Below are 20,839 nucleotides of genomic sequence, written 5' to 3'. Positions count from 1 at the left end.
CCATATCAACGTTCTTAAACTCATATGCTATGAATCGAGAATAATAACCCATTAATGGATGCTGCACTACATTCAAAACGTAAATCACATTTACTAGCCGTTGAAAGTGTTACTGCAAGCTACTAAACTGCTCCACGCAGAAACCTATCCAGTTCAAAAGTACTCAAATGACCAATACAATTCTCTGAACATATTGAATATGTATTCTGATTTGGTCATAAAAAGAATTTACCTTAAAATAAGGAAATGTAGAGGTTTTACCAGTTCTACATAAAATCGCTTTCTCATTTCTCGATTTGAATTTAACAATAGCAAAAAAAAAGAGAAATAGAAGAACACTAAATTAGAGACAAAAGGCAAAATACAATTCCATAGTGATATTTTAATTATTTAAATAAACATTTAAAAGACTGTACATATACAACTATACAAACATGGCAGAACATAAACAGAAAACCCAACACTGTAAATGTTCAGGTAAAAGTAGTAAATTGCCAGGAACATTTTTTTTTATTGTTTTTTTTTTTTTTTTTTTTTTTTTAACAATTTGGGGTTTTTGAGGAAAACAAATATCAGAAAGACAGAAAAGTTGTGCATAAAGCAAGATTAGGACTATTTTTCTGCTTTAATTTATTTCAGTGAGCTGAAAAATGATTATACTGGCTAATAAACCAAACATTGCTCACAAAATGAATGTTTTGCAACAGTACATTTATTTAATGAATATAAACTGTATTCCATATGGGAAAAAGATATTGCTCAGTCTCTGACGTTACATAACATGTACATCTCAAACATAGACACTGATGCTCAGGGTCGAACTGCTTATATCCCCGTCGGCTTATTGGATTTGGCTCAACACGTTCCAAAAGGTCCAGTATATCCCAAAGCCCTTGTAAAGAGTAAAGCATTTCTTCTCACAATGTCAGGATGGTATTTGGGGACTCCAGGTTTAATCCATTCTGTATGTTCATTCTTACTTATCTGGGGCAGCCTAAAGTCTTGCTATCTTTTTGGTCTTGTGTTTTTGAGGGGCAGGATGCAGTTGAGGTCTTTTCTCAGCTGCAGAACCTGGTAGGACTGTAAATGACCAATAAAAGAGCTTACATTACCAAACACGAACTCAATGCTGTTGCAAAAGGTTTGTTCACGAATAAGAAGATAAAAAATATTTTTGCAAATGTAACTACACATTCCAGTTCATTATTTCCCCATTCCTCAAGACATCTTTTGCTTTCTTAAAACAGAACATGCATTATGGAGCATAAATGCATATACTGCAAGAAGACTCTTGTTTTTCAGATTTCACTCTTTGAGAAACCTTTATAGAACTACATATGGCATAATACATGAAATATTATACCGTATAACACTGACATGCTTATATTTGCGACTTTACCAAATTTAGATTATCATATGTATTAAAAATGTATAATTAAAAATGTATTATATTTTAATATTAAACATATATTTATATTTTAACACTGACATAAGAAGGTTTACCTCTGTAAATTCTGCTTTAATGGCATCAAACTTAATTTTCTCATGAACGGCTCTGGCTGTGTTTGTACGATCAAATGGCTCTGAAACAAAGTATAAATATTCATGTTCTAAGGGATAAAGAAACGTTAATAACAATAAACCACTGTTATACTTGCATATTCTTTCAGTGCATAATGTACAAAGATTCTGTGAATGTGTACCTTCGACACAGACAAATTTATCTCTCCAATCTCGGCAGCGGTTCTTGGGGAAAGTTTTTGCCTCACGCACAGAGATCACACACTTATCCCATCTGTGGAAACATCACAATGAACTGTAAAGACATGCTTGTCAATGTCAATGCATTCAGACTTGTTTATTCAAAGAAGCACATGCACATATCAAGTGTTATGAACATTAGAGCAGGCCATCTGGACCAGGGAAAGGCAGAGGTTCACCTGCTGTTGTCAATCTAGCAAAGTGACATGAAACAGGAGCCTTGCAGGTGGCTTAGATTTAGGTTAGCTTTTGTTAGCAGTAGGGGTGTAACGATACCCTAATTTCACGATTCGATACATATCACGATACAATATTATTGCGATACTCCAAGACATATAATAAAAGGTTAAGAAAAAAAATGTACTGTTGATTAAATGCTAAATTTGATATAACATTGTGGGTGTAAATGAATGGGTTTGGACAATGGTGACACCAGAATAAATATATTCATGATTCTGAACCTGAAAATACAGAATTATTTTAGACGAATATGCTTGAACTCTGTCACTGGCTAGATATATTTAAAATAATGTAGGCCACTTTTTACTGGTAACATAAGACTTATAACATAAGCATTATCAGGACCCGCTAATATTCCCCCATTATTATACATTATATTCAACATAATATATTGTTCTCACAGGGTCATTTTTATTTTGGGTGAACTATCCACGATACATATTGTCACTATCCATGATACATATTGTTGCATTTTTGTATTGCGATATATTGTGATACGATATACTGTTACACCCCTAGTTAGTAGCATTGGCCCCAGTCTATAACAGGTGAATCTAACCTGCTATGTAAACTAGAAAAGAAATATTACGCATTTGATTGACACTTATGCAATTGCACTAAAAATTCAAAGACGACAAAGTAAATCAGGTGGGATACAAAATGCGTGAACTAAAACTAATTTCCACATGCATTTAATAGCTTACTAGTGAAGGATATTTTTAGAATGTTTTCTTGTTTTGCCCTAAATATAGGTTTGACTTGTGCTATGAAATCAATAATGTTGCTTACTTGAAGACAGTGGCATAGTACTTCAGAAAACCCAAGAGCAAGTCTCCCAGTGATGACTGGTTTTTAGACACAAAGGCCGGAATATTGCTTGGTCCACTCGGCACAAGATGAATGTCCATCTTAGGGTTGAAGCATTCCTGCAAGAAGTGGTTTCAGCAAGAATTTAAAAAGCAGGAAAAAAAAAAAAGCATGCATAATTCATTCATTCATTAATTTATTAGATAATTTGCTCACTGGATAATCCCTTTGGAGGCATGGAATGACAGGTTCGGGAAGGGCTATATGAGGTAGAAACATTTAGAACAGAACAAAAGCATAACATAAGAAAGCTTCTAAGTTTGCAGATTTGGTACTCATAATAATAGTTTAGTTCATTATATCTTTAGCCTGGCTCCGACCTCCTGCGTACTTCCGCTCAATTTTATTTCCCTTCAGTACTACGTCTGGGATTTCGGTGTATTCTTTGGTTTTCTCCGATCATTTTTTTGGCGGTCCAATCAGCGAACAGAGGGAGTGGCTGAGAGCGATGACGTTGAGGTCGTGCGCTAGTTTGAGTTGTAGGGTTACGTCACGACCAAAGGTTAGCGATTGGTTATGGCAGATCTAGAGTGACTCTGGGCAGATCCAATAGTTTTAAACTTCAACAGAGTACCCGCCTACAAGGAAGTTATCGCTTGTCAATGGAGAGAGGCCAGACTCTCTGTACAAATGAAATGTACGAGAGTCTGGTAGAACCAGGCTATTATATCTTAACAATTCCCCCCAAAAAAGACTTACTCTGAAGGTAGTGCAGGATCATAAGAACCAGTGTGTAGCTGCTCAGCGTTCCTCGGCTGGCATCATTGATGCAGTGGTGATTGGCCCATTTCTTTATTACAAGGATGATAGGACGGACACGTTTTTCAACTGAAATGAATACAAAACCAGAAACAATTAAAAATGTTCACAAAGATCTCAATTAGACACAATTCTGAACTTACCATAGGCATACGTCCGCAGTAAGAAGGTGTTTCTGATACCAACAGTGTTGCTGAAGTTCAAGTCAAACTCCACACCACTGGTATGCAAAAGAATTCCAGAAAAACTGTGGTTAGCTGTTGTATTGAACTTTTGTTTTTTTAGATAACATTGTCTTTAATGACTTCCCAGCAAACAACCAAACCTGTTTGTCTGCTACATTTGTCTTTGTCATTCTTTGTATGTAGTACACTACTGTTCAAAAGTTTGGGTTAAGTAAGACTTTTTAAATGTTCATCTTATGCTCAACAAGGCTGCATTTATTCGTTCAAAAATACAATAGAACAGTAAAACGGTTAACTATTATTACACTGTACAATAACCATTTTCAATTTAATTATATTTAAAACATTTATTCAGTAGCACATGATTAATGGAAGCTGGTTTCCACCACAGAATAAAAAATGTAAAAAGTAATTGCGACTTTTTATCTCACAATTCAGACTTTTTATCTCAGAATCGCATGATATAAAGTCGCAATTGCGAGTTATAAAGTCAGAATTGCAAGATATAAAAAAAAGTCAGAATTACAAGTTTATTTCTCGCAATTGTGAGTTTATATCTCGCAATTCTGACTTAATGACTCGCAATTCTTAGAAATAAAGTCAGAACTGCGAGATGTAAACTCGCAAATCTGAGATAAAAAGTCACAATTATCTTTTTAAAATGTTTTATTCTGTGGCGGAAACAAGCTTCCATACATGTCCATCAGAAATCATTCTAATATGCTGATTTGGTGCTCAAGAAACATTTCTTATTATTATCAAGTTTTTTGTTGTTGGTGGTGGTATTTTCAGTATTCTTTGATGAATACAAAGTTTAAAAGAACAGCATTTATTTGAAATAGAAATTTTTTGTAAATATAAAAGTTTTTACTGTCACTTTTTATCCATTTAATACATCCTTGCTAAATGAAAGTATACATTTCTTTAAAGGGTCATGAAACCCTAAACCAAATTTTCTGAGATTTTAACAGAGGTATGTGTGTTGAACACCATTGAAGACAATGTTAGCATCTGTTAGATTTAATAGTAGGGGGAAAATGGTTAAATTTTAGTTTTTTTCCACTATTTTCGTCTTCCGGGTTTAAAATCTTCATCGTGTCCACGTCACAGAGCACTATAGTACTTTGATGACTCATCGGTGTCTCATAATTATTCATGACTGAGTTTCTTATCCAATGAGAAGACACTTCCTCTTAATTATTCATGACACCACGTGGAACTTTCCAAAGACAGACATGTCAAACTGTGATATCGCGTAGTACTTGAGAGAGGCAATGATGGGACGCGCGTTTGTTTTCGTGGTGCAAAAGTTCCAGTGCAAAGGTGGACTTCGACCTTGTACACCAATGCAGGTTTCGGTCTTGCGAGTGATGCGGTCCCAAGGACTTTTCCTTTCGCTTCAGAGGTGTGTGTGTGTGTCTAAAATGTAACCCTGACCGTTTTACTTGCCTTTTATTAAATAATCACTCGTTATTAAAATTTTTATATTTCGATAATACCTCAATTGTATGGAACGTATGCTTAGTTTGTGCAAATTTTTATGTCACTGTCCATCTTTATTATGTGGGTTTAGGGGGCGCGTAGATCTAGGCTATACGGAACTTTTTTTTTTTTAAGCGGAAAATGTATTCTTTTCAAATATATGCATTTATAGCGTGTATATAAACAAATATATATTTTATAATGGCATAATTATACATATGCATGTACATTTATACGTTTTAAATAGAATTATGATTACTGTAGTAGGTTAATATGTGTAGCAGGGCATTCAGTTACTTTTGAAAGGACAAAAATAAGGTGTCAGTGTATTTCATTAGACTTTAACTTTGCCAGCTATAAAAAATCTAGCATTTCCTCACGTTTTACCACTGATTTTTAGTGACAGTCGATATGCATGGGCCACTTTGGGCTTTGACCACACCCACTCCCCTCCCTTCTTCTCACGGCCACCACGCCCATTTAAGTTGCATTTTTCAAAAAGATTGTGAGCTAGACTTGAGCTGAAAGAGGGGGGGGGGTTTCATGACCCTTTAAAAACTATTGTTTAAACAGTAATGTATACAACACAAAAGTTTAAAGGGCTTACCTGACTCTGTCCCTGAACTTTAGAATGGGCACTTTGGCTCTGATGAGCTGAGGCCTCTCAATGTAAGCTGTGAAACAGCAATCATGCCATATTAGTGAACGTAACAAAGCCATTGTGAATAGAACGTGAAACTAATCTAGACAAATTCATGGCAAAACACTTACACAGTTGGTAAAACAATTTCCTCACAAGACTAAGAACATACACCGCATCTGTTCTGTTGTTTCCCTACGGAGGAGTATGTAGAGAATTAAATCTAAGACAGTAAAGCCTGAACAATTAGTATAGAAACCATTTGGACAGAATAAAAACACAAAGCATCCGTCCTCTAGAATACACTTACAGTTCCTTCTTCAAAGACAAGACAAAGATCAGCATCACTGGTGCGACTACCAAAGCCATTTAGAGATGACCCGCCCAAGAAGATTCGTGCACCTATACCAAAAGTAGAGAAGAGCAGCTCAATTTCATGAAGAACGCACATAACGCTAAGACTAGAGAAGATCCCAATCATAATTTCTGCAAAAATGAGTGTAATGTACCTGGGAAGATTGTCTGGATGTCCCTCTGCAGCACTGCTCGACAATTTTCCTTCTTCTCCAGATCATCACTCTGTTGCTCACAAGCATGAAACAGGTCGAGAATCTGCTGACTTAGCTGTGGGCAAAGAACAATAAATATAATATTATAAAAATAAATGTACTTCTCTATTCTACACTTTGCCTCAAATAAAGGTAATATGACTAGACTCTTAAAAATAAAGGTTGCAAAAGAGGGTTTTCACAGTGATGCCATTGAAGAACCATTCTGGGTTTCCAAAAGAACCTTTCAGTCAACAGTTCTTATTTTCTAAGTGTAGAGAACATTTTAATAATCTAAAGAACTCTTTTCACTGTAAATAAATTTTTGTGCAATGGAAAGGTTTCATGGAAATGTTCTTCATGGAAGCATTAATGCCAATAAAGACCTTTAGTTTTAAGTGTGTAAGTCAGTCAGAATTTATGGCTTTTATCTGCATATTCACCTTATCATTGACTGACGATGGGTTTAAGGTGCTCTGATGGGATCCCTCTCTCAAAGACGGCACACAGCCTCCTGGTTTAGAGGTGGGAGATGAGTATGCGGGGACACTGATATAAGAATTACACGCGTCTCTGCCCGTCACTGGTCCAGCCACCGGTTGGGAGGCAAAGTTGGCATTTCTGGCAGGCTGGTTGCTAGGACCCGGAGAACTGAAGCGCTGTTTCTTCAGGTCATTCTCACTGTGATTGTGTCTCCTTCTCCTGGCACAGTAAAAGACATGCTGCTTAAGGCAGAGAATTTAAAACGTCCCATTGATTGAAATACAGATTAGCAACAAGAATTTCCAGTGGTTTGTGGTCACGTGTTCAAAATGCCACAGCGCTGCTCACTTTCTGTTGCTTCCTGTTACTCTGTTTGGACTGCAATGGACATCCGGCAGTTCCACTGGTGTCCGTTGGTAAGTTGGAATCAAACGAGGAACATTCATTGGTGGACCACTGAAGCTAAGGTGATAGACAATGAATTAATCAAATGAATTCACAGAATATCTGAAGAATTTCAAACACACAACCAATGTCATTTCACAAATGAATATTCACTAACTTTGTTACATTCAGATGGCCTTCATTTCTCCGTTGCTGAGACACAGTGTGAGGTAGAATGTGCTGGAATAAATGTTCAGATAGCCCATCTTTATGGGAGAAGACATAAGCTCTAGGGAACATCCTCCTCCTCAGCCAGAGCAAAAATCTACTGCCTGCACTTTCACAAACAATATCACAACAAATAAACAGATGTCTGACAACAGTGTGAAAACAGATTGCATTCTATTTGTTATTCTAACCATTTTATCCGTTAAAACGTCGTTAAGTTAACGACACCCAAGCAAATGACAGTGGAAAATCACTGCATTTACAGTGGCTCGTGATAAAATTTTAATTGAGAGATTTTAACATCTTCGTGGTGTCCCAAAACGATCACTAAAGTAAGTAACAAAAAATAAATTATAGCATACAGCCGATTAACGTTAGCAGACGAGCGCTAGACATTATAGCAATTGCTAGCTTTGCTTGCTTGCTAGCTAACTGTTTAAGACCAACTGTAAAATGTTTATAATAACTGTATACGATTCTTCTATGTAATAATAACTGAAGAAACTCACCAGTGTGGAAGGCAGGTTTAGTAAAAGAGAGAAGAACAAGCGTGTATAAAAATATCAAAACACCATATCCTCTGTTTCCGGGTCATTGCGCACGCGAGCCTGTGTTTTCAAAATAAAAGTCCCGCGCGACAACACATGGGGTGGTAGGAAAAACATGTCTTAAATCTACACTAAAATATAATTAATGAAATCGTTTATGTTTAAAAAAAGAATATATGTGTTCTGCCGTGAAGTTAATCTGTAAGTGAACACTGATGGCTAATTGTCATTGGTTTCCTTGGAAATTTCGTATGGATTTTTTATTTTATTTTTAATTTATGAGTAAATATGGGCCTGTGGTAAACATTACTTGAATATTACTTCTACAGCATAAATTACAAAGCTCATATCTCAAAGTTTAACATTTTAAAGATAATTTTCTTTCTTATTATTGTTGTAGGCTATATTTTTTATACTTGCTAACTACTTTCTTTATAACAACTACACTACAGCAGTTGCTCAGTTTGAAAAGCATATTTGTCATTGTGACAAATATTTGTACATTCGTATTGCCATTTTCCCAAAGCTGTAGCATTGGCGGTTTTCACTGTGTTCTATGTTCACAGTGTTTTACGCTTCACTGTGCTCTTTGTTCACTGCATTCCACTTTTAACTGTATTCTTTGTTCACTGTGTTCCAGACTATGCAAGTGGAAATGAAAGTGGAGTGGATTTGCCTGGGGTGAAGAGAGGGTTTTCTGAAAGTTGGGGCATTTTCCTCATGAAAGCTTGATGTTTGCTTCTTCTTTCAGAACAATTTTCATTGGCAGAGAAGAAATATACAAAGCTAACATCCACATTTTTTTGTCTGAAACACAGATATTACCTCTTGCTTTTTGAACTGTTGTTTAAAAGCAACACTACAATGCTGTTGTACTGAATATCAGCAGGACTGGATAAATTCTGTGCAACAGCATTGCTAGTTTTGTTATTGACAATAAGTGAGGAAGACAGAAAGAAAAAGACAGATGTCCATAATCAAGAACACCAGATAAAAGGTGTAAAATTGCTGGTTACACTCGGAGGAAACAAGAAATAGTGTTTAAAGGGGGTTAGAAATGAAAAGGTTAGCCTAACTCTTCATTTCTCATACGATGTTTTCATCGTTTTAAAGGGATAGTTCACACAAAATGAAAACACTGCCATCATTTACTCACCCTCATGTTGTTCCAAACCTGAATGAATTTCTTTCCTCTGCTGAACACAAAAGAAGATTTAAAGAATGTTGGTAACCAGACAGTTGATAACTTCCGTAGCATTTTGTTCCCTAAAAAGTCAGTGGGTGCTGTCAACTGGTACCCATATTCTTCAAAATATCTTCTTTTGTGTTCAACGGAAGAAGTTCATACAGATTTGGAACAACATGAGGGCGAGTAAATTGATAACAGAATTAACAGAGTTATTCAACGAATATTGAAAACCAGTAATTAGGATTCAATTTTATTTACATTTCAATACAATTATAACAAGGAAGTAGGGTATATTGACATGAAATCCTATGATGAAAAAGTGATGGCAAGTGTTTTTTAATGGGAGAAGAGCGTGCCAGGGGGCGTTGTTGTGGGACATTGTGTGGTATGTGTTATGACCATCGACTGACAGCAGATTCATCTTTAGAGCCACACACACACGCCCACTGAGAGAGAGGCAGCGGCTCTTTATTCACCCCAGCGCCACCGTTACCTCGCGCTCTTCTTCAAAAACACATATTCTAACCGCAGAGATGCGAGGTGAGCCCGTCGTTTTGCAAACTAGCTAAAATTGGGCAGTATTGGTGGGCTATTCGCCGTGGGATTCGTTTAGTGCATCTGACAGCCTACATACAGAGCGCGTAATGAGAGACGCAGAATGCCGCTGCTCATAATGTGACTGACCGCGCGCACCGCATCCAAAGCCTCTACATTCAGCCTGAAGAAGAAACTCGGTGATCAACAAAACGCATCTCGTCTCAGGAGGGAAAAAAACATCAACATGGGGTAAGTTGCTTGTAAATAGCACAAATCGCATCTCGTCTCGGCAGGGAAAAACATCAACATGGGGTAAGTTGCATGTACATAGCAAAACGTAGGCTATACTGTAGGAATTGGCAGCGCAGAGCCTGGCGGTTTTATCACCGGTCTTATGAGGACAGGGCAGAATGTAAGGGCAGTTATTCATGTTCATGAACAGCTTAAGTGTCCTTAATATTGTGCATTAAAATGGTATTAAAATGCTGAATATATTTATGTGCGTTATGTGTTAAAATATGTTGTGATACAGTTTTTCTTTTACATACCCACACTATTATGCGAGTGTGTACATTCATTTATTTGGAAACACTTTTAATTAATCGTTTATTCTTCATTCACTGGGTCGACCTTTTTTGACCACTGAGACCACAGTCTGTTGGTTAGCCGCGTGTATTATTTTTTTTGGCAAATGATAACAAGCATGTACTCTGAATGAGAATGAACATTAGCTAATTTCATATACTGATGTGCTGCAGTGCCAAAGGCCTTTAATCTCGTCATGCTTATGTAATCTACATTTCAGCAGAGCACCGCTGCATGGCACAGCCTCATCAATACAATTTTGAAGCCAATATTGGCAATGACATCTGATATATCTGTACATGCAAGTGGAATTTCCAAAGCTCAGCTGGAGATTGATCTGAAATATAGATTTTAAATAAAGGTGACCCTATACATGGCTATTCAATCTTAAAGGGTCTTCTGCTTACAGTTTGTTCTGGTCTCTATGACCTAAAATCTTCTCCATTGGCACCCCGCCGCATGTAAATATTATTTAGAATCTCAAAATTGTTCCCTGGGTAGTCTTTGGTCAACGTCTGGAAGTGATCATCTTTTCATTTCAACGTGTTATTACATAAAGATGGATCTTCTTGTGCTGGCAAAGCATTTTCCATTTAATAAATAATAATAATTATTTTTAAACTTGAATTGCTTGAAGTCCCCTCTTCTTCATTCTTAATTAAATTATAACCGTTGAAAGATTCAATGGCTGTTCTGGGAGTATATTACTCTGGAGAAAACCATTCCCACTTCCTACTCAATTCAGTGGCACACAATTCAATTTATTACATGCTGTAAAGTGTTTGGTTGTTATGCAGTTTGCTAACATTACTGAACAGCCGTTGTTAAGACAGTAGTGGGAGTAATAGGCCTGCAGAACGAATGCAAAAAGCTGTGCATTGTTGCAAAATTAAAAGTGATCCAATTAGCTTATTTTGCTTATTAGGACAGATGATTTGAATGGTATGATTGCACCTTTTCAAAGTCAAACTTGACCACGCTACCAGGTTATGTAACTAACAAAATAGCTTATTATCCATATGTCCATATGTACATGCTATTACAGATCACTCAAGTTTGAAGTGTGGCAGAAGTTTGGTCTTCTTTATTGTTGCTCTATTATTTGGTCAGAAAGACAGATGTTGAAAATGAAAAAGACTGCTTGCTCTGAATGGTGGTGGGTTGTTGAAGGTGGGTGGTGTGAGATCAACAGTGTTGATGTTAATACAGAACTGTGCTTTTGATTCCTTATATAATTGACCACATCACTTACATTCAAAATCGGACAGTCTTGGCTTCAAGATACTGTTGAGTCCAATGGATGATACGACCAATCTGTTCAAAATAGTTTAATAATGGCTTGTAACATTCACATTTTCTCAGATTGCTCTGAGGGTTTGTGTGTTCATAAACATTTAGGTATAAAATCTAGTTTTCATTTTCCTTTTCTAAATTCAGGCTGTTCCCCCATCCTGTTTTCTGCGTAGGTGGTTGACGTTCAACCATGAATTTATGAAACATGAAATGGAAAAATCTTAGCAAACAAGATATGAAAATCATAACGTTTATTCTGCTTGGCTACTATAAGGAAAAAACACAAGATACTGGAATAGTTTGTGTTTTAACCTATTTTTTTCACATTTTCTTTCATATAGTGTGACAGATACAGTACACTGCTCAAATATTTAAAAAGCCTTTTTTTTTATACAAGACACAACACATTTTCATTTCATTACTGCATGGAAATGATAAAGCTGTTATTATTTAATTAATGCATTTCACATTTTGTTTTAGCACCACAGAATGCTATTACAATTTAAAACATTTTGATTTTACTTTGATATATATATATGAAGAGTTCAGATGCAAATTTTTATCAAGCTCGTATATTTAAGTTCAGTATTTTCACATAAATGACAACTAATAGGTCATTTTCATTGCCATTTAAGTGAAATTACTGAACTTAAATATACAAGCTTGATAAAAATGATCATTTTAGAAGAAAATTTCAGATGGCACTTAGAGGCTTTTGCATCTGAACTCTTCATATATATATATATATATATATATATATATATATATTCTTTCTAATATACACCAAATACATTTGCCACAGCATAATTATAACAATATGAGAACATGTATTATAGAAAATGGAACCCAAACACATACATAAGCAAATACATTCTAACCATAATCAGAAATAAATAGTCAGCTGCAATAATGTAGCAATATGTTCCAGTCTATTTACAGTTTCATTCTTTCCCTAAGGGTGCCTTTAATTCATTACTTCATAAGTTTGAGTGAGAACAGAGAAAAGTATGTGTGGGTTATATACACGAACAAATTCGGATGGAAATGTCCCAATAAGCTCGGCTAATGGATTGCATTCACAATATAAACATTTTAAGTTACTACATTTTAAATGGTTATGACCCTATTGAAGCATGTGATGTCATGTGAAGCACCCATGTATGGTGAATGCAACTGCATTTTAATCGAATTTAAATGCTAATTATGCAACAAGCCTTTGATGCTCTTCAGAGATCTTCCGCCTCCACGGTGCAGCGTAAGCACTTCTCCGAACTCCGCATTTCTCTCTCTCCTTCGCCTCACTTAAGCTATCCCTGCTCCTCTTCCTTCCTTTTCCTTCTCAGTTTCTCTCATTCCTGCACCACATCAGCCCAGCAGCAGCTGATTAGAAGCACGCTAATGTAACTGAATATGGTGATTAATTATCCTGGGAATAGGAGCAACAAACCGTCTGTGTTTGTTATATTTCCCCCTTTCCCCCATTATACTTCCCGCTTCTGATCCTATGTTTTAATAAGATTGATGAAATATTAGAGTAAATTGGGATTGAATGGGATTTTTTTTCTGGGATTTGAAGGGTGTTATCTGTGGAATTAGGTCAGAGGAGTGTATATGGGAATGCTATGGAAATGCTCCATCTGCGGATGACTGAGCATACAGTAGTGGAGACATATGCCCTTTGACACAGATTTGAGGCCAGTTGCTTTTAAAGTAGTATGTTGGGGAAGGGTCAATGAGCAGGCTATACTGTAGTGGGCTTCCCTCTGTGTTTGGATTTGGATTTTGAAGCAAAGCATTTCTCTTTACCTGAAACTTGAAGGGCATTAATGAACTTCCCATGTAATCCTCCTAGTCGTATCTGATCTATGTATCCAGAGATAAAGCTGAGATTGTCAGTAATTTTGAGCCTGATGCAATTGTTAGTTGTCCCTATAAGGATCTTTTGAATATTGGTAAGTTTGTCCAATAACACTTTACAATGAGGTTCTGTACTTTAATATTGTTATCCCTTTGATGTGTACTAGCACCGCTGTGATTGGAGCGTTCAGTGCATCACGTGATCAACTGCTAAATTCAAATGTGCTTTTGAGCTTTGGCTGGCACTGGCTGCGGTGTGTCACATGACAAGCATGATGCGTCGCCATGAAAATAATTAGGAGATACGTTCTAAAAATAATGGTCGCCTTAAAAAACTCAGGGGGTCAGCTAGAATATTTTAAACTTTGCAGTAGCTAACATGAAATCACCATGAACCACAGCACTTAAATATTGGTCAATGTTAATTTCTACTTATTGTCTGTATAAATTATAAATTAACAATAGTTCATGAATATACATGAATCAACAATGAATTGATTTCATTGTTTCCAAGATTCCACTTTTTTTTTTTTTTTTAAGTCAGCATGAAATAAAATTCAACCTATTTTATAGGTTATATTATTGTGAACAACTCAGCTGTGCATGTGCTTCATTTAAAAAAAATGTTAAATCAAAATGTTATAATTGGACAAACAACAGACAACAGACTTCTCTCTGGTGACATGACATATGTAGGACTTCTCCAATCATTTAGCTCATGTTTATCTGCCTCCGCTCTTGACTGCAACGCCCACATCTCAGAATCCAATCAACAACCAAATGTATAGAACCAAGTACCCGTCCTACATTTTTCTTTTTTGAAAATCCATTACACACGAATGTAAGTCACAACAGAAGAAAAAATCTGTTGTTACCTTAATTGCATTAACATAAAAGCAGGTACACTAAAAATATTAGATCTCTATCTCTATGGTTAAAACATAAAACTCTATGCAAGTTACTTGCGCTGTTGTTGTTTTTTGGATTTTTTTTTTTTTTTTTTTACTTCGCTACTACTTGAAATGAATCTGAAATCTGCCACTAAACCAAATCATCCTTTTCCATAGTAAATGAGGGTATGGCAAGAACATTTTGAACACTGATTTTTTTTAATTTTTTTTTTTTTATGTACTCTCTCAATAATGAAAATGTATTAATGTTTACCTTAATGTTCTGTAGTGCAATTTTTAGTTTATTATACCTCATTGACCTTACTGAGAAGTTTTGCCATGTGAATGCTAATTGCTGATGAATTGCTGATGACATGTATGTATCACTTTGAATGAGGATAAATCTGTAATTGTGTTAAGAAGAATGAGAGAGTTCAGAGTGAGACAGCTCATCTGACTCGGGCTCCAGGTTTCTTTTGTTCTCTTTAGCAATGATTGCCTATTATTCTAGAGTGATTATTCCTTCCTGCTTGTGGTCCACATGCTTTTCTGTTTTTTGTTGCCCAAAGTGATGATAATATTCACAAAACTGACCTTCGTTTTTTTCTCTGTGCGTGGCCTCCAAGGTGATTAATTGCTTAAAGGGATAGTCCGCCCAAAAATAAAAATTGTCGTCATTTACTGTCCCTCATGTTGTTCCAAACCTGCACTTGTATGACTTTGTTTCTTCTGTGAAACATAAAAGAAGATATTTTGAGAAATGTCTCAGTGTTGTTTTTGTTCATACAATGAAAGTCAGTGGCGTCCAGTGTTGTTTTCGACCCCATTGACTTTCATTGTATGGACAAAATCTTGAAATCAAAATGGTAATGATGACACGATTTAGATTTTTGTGTCAACTATCTTTTTGCAGAGTTTATTCTTTTGTGTCATTATCGGAACCTTAAAATGTAGCATTGAAAAACTTGGCTGGGGTGTTTATGAAATTCCACCCATACTCTTAGACTAAAAGAAGTAATGCACATTAGTTTATCTATTAATTACGTTACCTTTGTCTATGTGTGATTATCAAATTAAGCTAGGGTGTCTTAGCCTGACTACGTCAGACTTCCTACTTCCGCTCAATTTCATTTCGCTTCTGTAGTCAGTCTGAGATAGCAGCCTATCTTTCAGTTCTCCAGCGGCCTTCGGACGGCCGGGCCAATCAACGAACAGAGGGCGGGCTGAGAGCCGTGACGTAGATGCTGATTGTACCGTGGATGCGTAGATTTACTTCACATAATCTGCAAAAGTCGTTCACAGCCATGTTTACTCCGGTATTTCGCTCGATGGTTTTGTTTTCGCATCATACATGTGTTTACAGTGGAAGTTAGATGCGACTGAGCATGCGCATAACACACGCCATAACCAAACGTCATGTGATTGGCTTACGGGTAACCAATGATTTTAAACTTCAGACAAGCGCCCCCCCGCGAGAAAGAAAACGCTTTTCAATTGAGCCATGCCAGACTCTGTCTACAAAGCAAAGGCGAAGTAGCAGAGTTTGGTATTACCAGGCTAAGGGTGTCTAGGAAAAGAGCCCTGATTCTTCCAACTTCCAACAGCAAAGATCAGGTCAGTAGGGGTGGGACTGCACAGATTACTGCGACCCTGACTATATTTAGTGTCCGTCCCACACTGCCCCAGCCAAACAGCTGGCATTTCCATATCAGCAGGGCGTTGAATGGTCGCCTTGCACTGTTAGCAGGGCACCAATGTGTCTGACTGCTTAGGCAAGACCCAGGTTTCTACCTGGGTTCAAGCAGTGGTGATCAGCAGCAAGATGGAGGCTGGAGAAATGGTGATCCGTCTACCGGGACGTTCCAGCGCGCCTGGCGGAATCGGAGAGACAACGGTGCTCAGGCACAAAGAGGTTCACCACTTTTTTTTCCTACCTTTCAGGGAACAGCCCATCTACAGCACCCGGGCACACGTCTTCCAGATAGACCCCAGCACTAAGAAGAACTGGATGCCCACCAGCAAACATGCGGTCACTGTATCTTACTTCTATGACAGTACCAGGAACGTGTACAGGATCATCAGCTTGGATGGATCAAAGGTAACGTGGTGTGTTTTTTGTCTTTAAACTGATGTGGATTCATGTTCGTTGGTATACTGTAGGGAAGCATCCATTGTGAATGTAGGGAAACAGGTCCTATAATATCATGTTCTTCTCAGTATGGTGGAGATTAAAGGATTGTCTTTGGTTCAGGAAAAGCATCTGATAATGCTTTCCAAATCTCAAAAATATAATGTGTGTTTGATGCATTCAGTTGAATTAGCAGCAGATTTGAGTGTGCAGAAGACCGACCTGCTAGAGATTCCTATCAAACATATTCTCCGGGATAGAAGTGGATTATTTCGCTCTCCCTGTGGAGAGCAGCATGCACTTGAATTGGTCACTGCTGTGCAACCTTACACAGTGGATGTAATGGCCCAATATTTCAGGAAACATCAATAGACAGTGGTAGCGACTCTACATCCGCTAGAGTTAGTCCATCCATCTTACCGTTGGCTATTACTTTAAGGCTTTTATAGTTTCACCCATTTATTTTAATGCAGATGGTGTAATTGTCCACAATACTTCGCATCAGACCACTGCAGACCATGTGTCTCCGCCATCCTCCTGAAATCTCACTGTAGAAAGCAGTCATGTGGTTTTGTATGTCAAATCACAAACCCTTGGACCCAATTAGCCTATAAATCAAAAGTATGTAAAAAACATTATATGAACATTGTATGGAGTGTTTCATGTGCAGTCATAACCCTATCCTGACGGTTCCTCAACTTTAGCAGAGGAGGATTTTAAAATAGCTCCCGCAGTATGTCTGAATGTGCTTGTGAGTTGGGATGCTCAGCCCTCCCCTTAGCTTTTGGTTTCAGAGACAGAAATAACATGTGAGCCAATGCACTTTGCACTGTGACTGTTGACACCAACACAAACGCACACTGTTTGTTCAGCAGTTAATCCTGTTTGATCCATGTTGAGATTTGTGTAGACCTAAAACATACCATAGGGTCAACGATGATTTTTTGAGCAGATCTATTTTTTCAAAAATATGAATTATATATTAAATGTCTTTAGTACAATGACTTGAATACACATTTTCTATGACGAGCATAATTCTTATGTTTTGGGGCACGGAAAGTAAAAAAATAATGTCTCAATAAAGTAATGAAATTGAGAGGACCCCTGTAAACCATTATGGCTGTGTGTCAAGGTCAGTTAGTCCTAAAACTTTTTTTGACAAATTTTTTTTTAATGACAATCGAGTTGTGAACTCCCAATCATGTGGTGGTACTCCCAAATATGTAACGATATTTATGAATTAATAATTCGTAGTTAATTTACTTTATTTAAATAAATTAATGGTAACACTTTACAATAAGGTTTCATTAGTTAACTACATTAGTTAACATTAACTGGAAATGAACTGCCCTTCTTCAGCATTTAATCTTTGTTCATGTTAATTTCAACATTTATTAATACATTATTAAAATCAAAAGTTTTATTTGTTAACATTAGTTAATGCACTGTGAAGTAACATGAACAAACAATGAACGGCTGTATTTTTACTGACTAACGTTGACAAAGATGAACAAAAACATCAATAAATGTATTGCTCATGGTTCATGTTAGTTAATACATTAACGTTAACAAATTAAACCTTATTGTAAAGTGTTACCAAATTAATTAGTAAAAATACTTTTTACCTTAAAAATATATTTTAAAACTTTTTGAAAATTATTATTAAGATGTCTATATATTCAAGGTGTAAGGAAAATGTGTTATTGCTTTTTACTTGATGGTTAAACCACATGACATTTTTAATTATTTTTATAAGTTTATTTGTCATTTACCATCTCAGAAACCTTTTAAATATTCAACTAATAGTCTTAGCTTGATTTAGGTAACTATCAACACTAGCAAAAAAAAGTACCATGGTAATTCCAGGATATTGTTTTAATTACTTTGGAGTATCGTCTAAATACCAAGTACATAAAAATGCTTACCATTTAGTACCTGATATGATCTCTGTCCCATGGCACCGCCGCCGTACCTTTTTGTTAAGAAATTAGGTGGTGGTATTACAAAATACAGGGATCCACAGTTGCATTATTATGTCTTTAAATGTTACTGTACCTTATGAGACTGGGACAGGGAATGGGGTCAACACAGCAGCTGTAATTAGAGTCTGATCTTAAGTCCATTCTGAGCCCTTCAGGGAATTTAAGTCATGCTCACAGTGGCTAAAGGTATTAGCAGGATGCTACATTGATTGAAGAGCTCATGTTAAGCCTGACATAATATTTAAGTTCTGACCATGCCTGTGTTTTCGCCCTCCACCCCTGCAATTTATTCTGGCTTTCTTCAACTGATTGTGGACCTGTCACTCTGAATGACAGAGACTTGTCACTTAAGCCTGGTCTTTATCTGAACCACCATTGACCTATAATAGGCAATAGCAGAGCGAGCAGGAAGGTCTCTATTCTCTGAGTGCTATTCACATTATCTTGGATATAACTTCACTTGACGGTATCTGATCAAATGCAGTTTCCTTTTAGTTTGGACTCTTCTTTGAGCCCTTTCCTCCTTACATTTTTGCCAATTTATTAAAGTCACCAACCATGGCGTGAGGGTGGGACAACCTGTCACTCGCATGAGATCACAGCAATAGAAAACAATAACGATCCAATCAATTCCAGATTGACTAAATTCAGTCCTGCTCTACATTTTTTCTTGTTTGAGAAAATTTGGCTGCCATTACTGAGCTCAGTCATTTTCAAAATAGTAACGCTTTTCCAGTTACATGCTATGTTTCATGCTATGTAATTTTTTTTATTTATTTCAGTAGTAGTGTATAGTATGATGTATTCCATACTACATCACTGTTTTCAAATCCATCAGGTTCATTTTTTTAGAGAATGGATTTGTTTGAATGTTTCATATAAATGAACAGGTTAAAAAATGATTGACTGATTAATACAATCAGGTCCCTGTGCAACATTATTGCTTTATCATGGCAGCATATGTGTGACTCTAGCAGCCTAAATGTAAATTAGTGTGTAGAAGTGGGAGGAATATATTTAAAATAACATTTAAATTTAGAATGAATTTCACAGACATGGCTTAGATTAAAGGAGAACTCCGGTCAATTTTAACATTGAGCTAATTTTTTTGTAAATTTGGAGTGCTGTCAGTACAGAGAACAACGACAAAAATCGGTGTTGCCTACACCGTGTTATCCTCTTTTTAAAATTTGCACCCTGTTGACTTCAATGGGGCAAGTTTTAAACCTGCTTTTAGCCTCTTAACATCCTTGATGTGTCATTACAAGTGCCCAGCCATTGTGAGTGATCCCTTCAGAGTGAACACGGTGAATCTGACTGCAGTAGATGTGAAAGATATGAATAAAAATTAAGTTAATTCGGCCAGCGCTCATACCTGTATTTATTTCCTGTTTTCGGTCGAAGCCCACAGTTGTCGATTGTCGAGTTCTCCACTGTTGCTTAGTTACCTATGATCACGCGCATGAACTCGACAATCGACTACTATGGACTTCGACCGAAAACAGGAAATAAATACAGGTATGTGCGCTGGCTGAAATAACTTCATTTTTATTCATATCTTTCACATCTACTGCAGTCAGATTCACCGTGTTCACTCTGAAGGAATCAACTCACATGGCTGGGCACTTGTAATGACACATCAAGGATGTTAAGAGGCTAAAAGCAGGTTTAAAACTTGCCCCATTGAAGTCAACAGGGTGCAAATTTTAAAAAGAGGATAACACGGTGTAGGCAACACCGATTTTTGTCGTTGTTCTCTGTACTGACAGCACTCCAAATTTACAAAAAAATTTGCTCAATGTTAAAATTGACTGGAGTTCTCCTTTAAGCCATGACTAGGCCTTTGTTAAATTAGGACATTAAGTAGCTTTTATAAACATGCCTTAAAAAACATAAAATAAAATATGGAACTGACTTATTTTAGGAAATGTCAGAGCAAGTTGCTTTCAGTTAAAACAGCTCAAACATGCATTTTAGTCTGGGACGAGGCTAATCCTTGCTATTCTTAAGCTGACATTTCCCACTGTATATTCCTAAACCCTGGGTTCGCATTTTTTATTTGAATATTTGTGGTGCGCCAGTGTCATTAATTGGACGAACAGCATGCGACCTGTTTACATAAAGCTCTAGCATTGCGCATACTTATATATTGTCGACTGTCAATCAAGTTTTACTGAATAGACTTTTGAGACTATAAAGGTAAGAATTAAACTCTTCTCGTTTTCCAGCTCCATTTGTCATTTTTTTCCTCAA

General features: G+C 36.7%; 2 protein-coding genes across 5 annotated transcripts in view; one reads left to right on the top strand and one right to left on the bottom strand.

Moving 5' to 3' along the window:
- Window positions 1-367: 367 nt before the first annotated feature.
- Window positions 368-8,206, bottom strand: tent2 (terminal nucleotidyltransferase 2). Of its 2 annotated transcripts, none has more exons than XM_084115879.1 (15): window positions 8,087-8,206; window positions 7,528-7,681; window positions 7,314-7,427; window positions 6,926-7,184; window positions 6,444-6,558; window positions 6,245-6,336; window positions 6,066-6,129; window positions 5,902-5,968; window positions 3,771-3,847; window positions 3,568-3,696; window positions 3,025-3,068; window positions 2,791-2,927; window positions 1,704-1,795; window positions 1,504-1,583; window positions 368-1,080 (listed from the first exon to the last, which is right to left on the bottom strand). In XM_084115879.1, the coding sequence occupies exons 2-15, from the start codon at window positions 7,647-7,649 to the stop codon at window positions 1,006-1,008; spliced, it is 1,467 nt and encodes a 488-aa protein (XP_083972005.1). In that variant the 5' UTR covers window positions 7,650-7,681; window positions 8,087-8,206; the 3' UTR covers window positions 368-1,005. The 2 variants fall into 2 exon arrangements, with proteins under 2 accessions (XP_083972005.1, XP_083972006.1); XM_084115880.1 differs by having other exon boundaries at window positions 7,528-7,686; window positions 8,087-8,189.
- Window positions 8,207-9,741: 1,535 nt separating this feature from the next.
- homer1b (homer scaffold protein 1b) overlaps window positions 9,742-20,839 on the top strand; it is a 31,815-nt gene continuing 20,717 nt past the window's right edge. Inside the window, exons 1-2 of one of the 3 annotated variants that reach the window (XM_084114252.1) lie at window positions 9,742-10,100; window positions 16,418-16,574. In XM_084114252.1, the coding sequence (XP_083970378.1) occupies window positions 10,096-10,100; window positions 16,418-16,574 (162 nt within the window). In that variant the 5' untranslated portion in view covers window positions 9,742-10,095. Of the gene's footprint in view, window positions 10,101-10,152; window positions 10,164-16,152; window positions 16,575-20,839 lie in introns of those variants that run through there. The other 2 variants (XM_084114253.1, XM_084114251.1) reach the window with 2 other exon arrangements.

This window comes from Abramis brama (assembly GCF_963993115.1).
Source record: "Abramis brama genome assembly, chromosome: 5".
Taxonomy (NCBI): Eukaryota; Metazoa; Chordata; class Actinopteri; order Cypriniformes; family Leuciscidae; genus Abramis; species Abramis brama.
The sequence above is the reverse complement of the archived record's forward strand: the minus strand, read 5'-3'. Positions and strand labels throughout refer to the sequence as shown.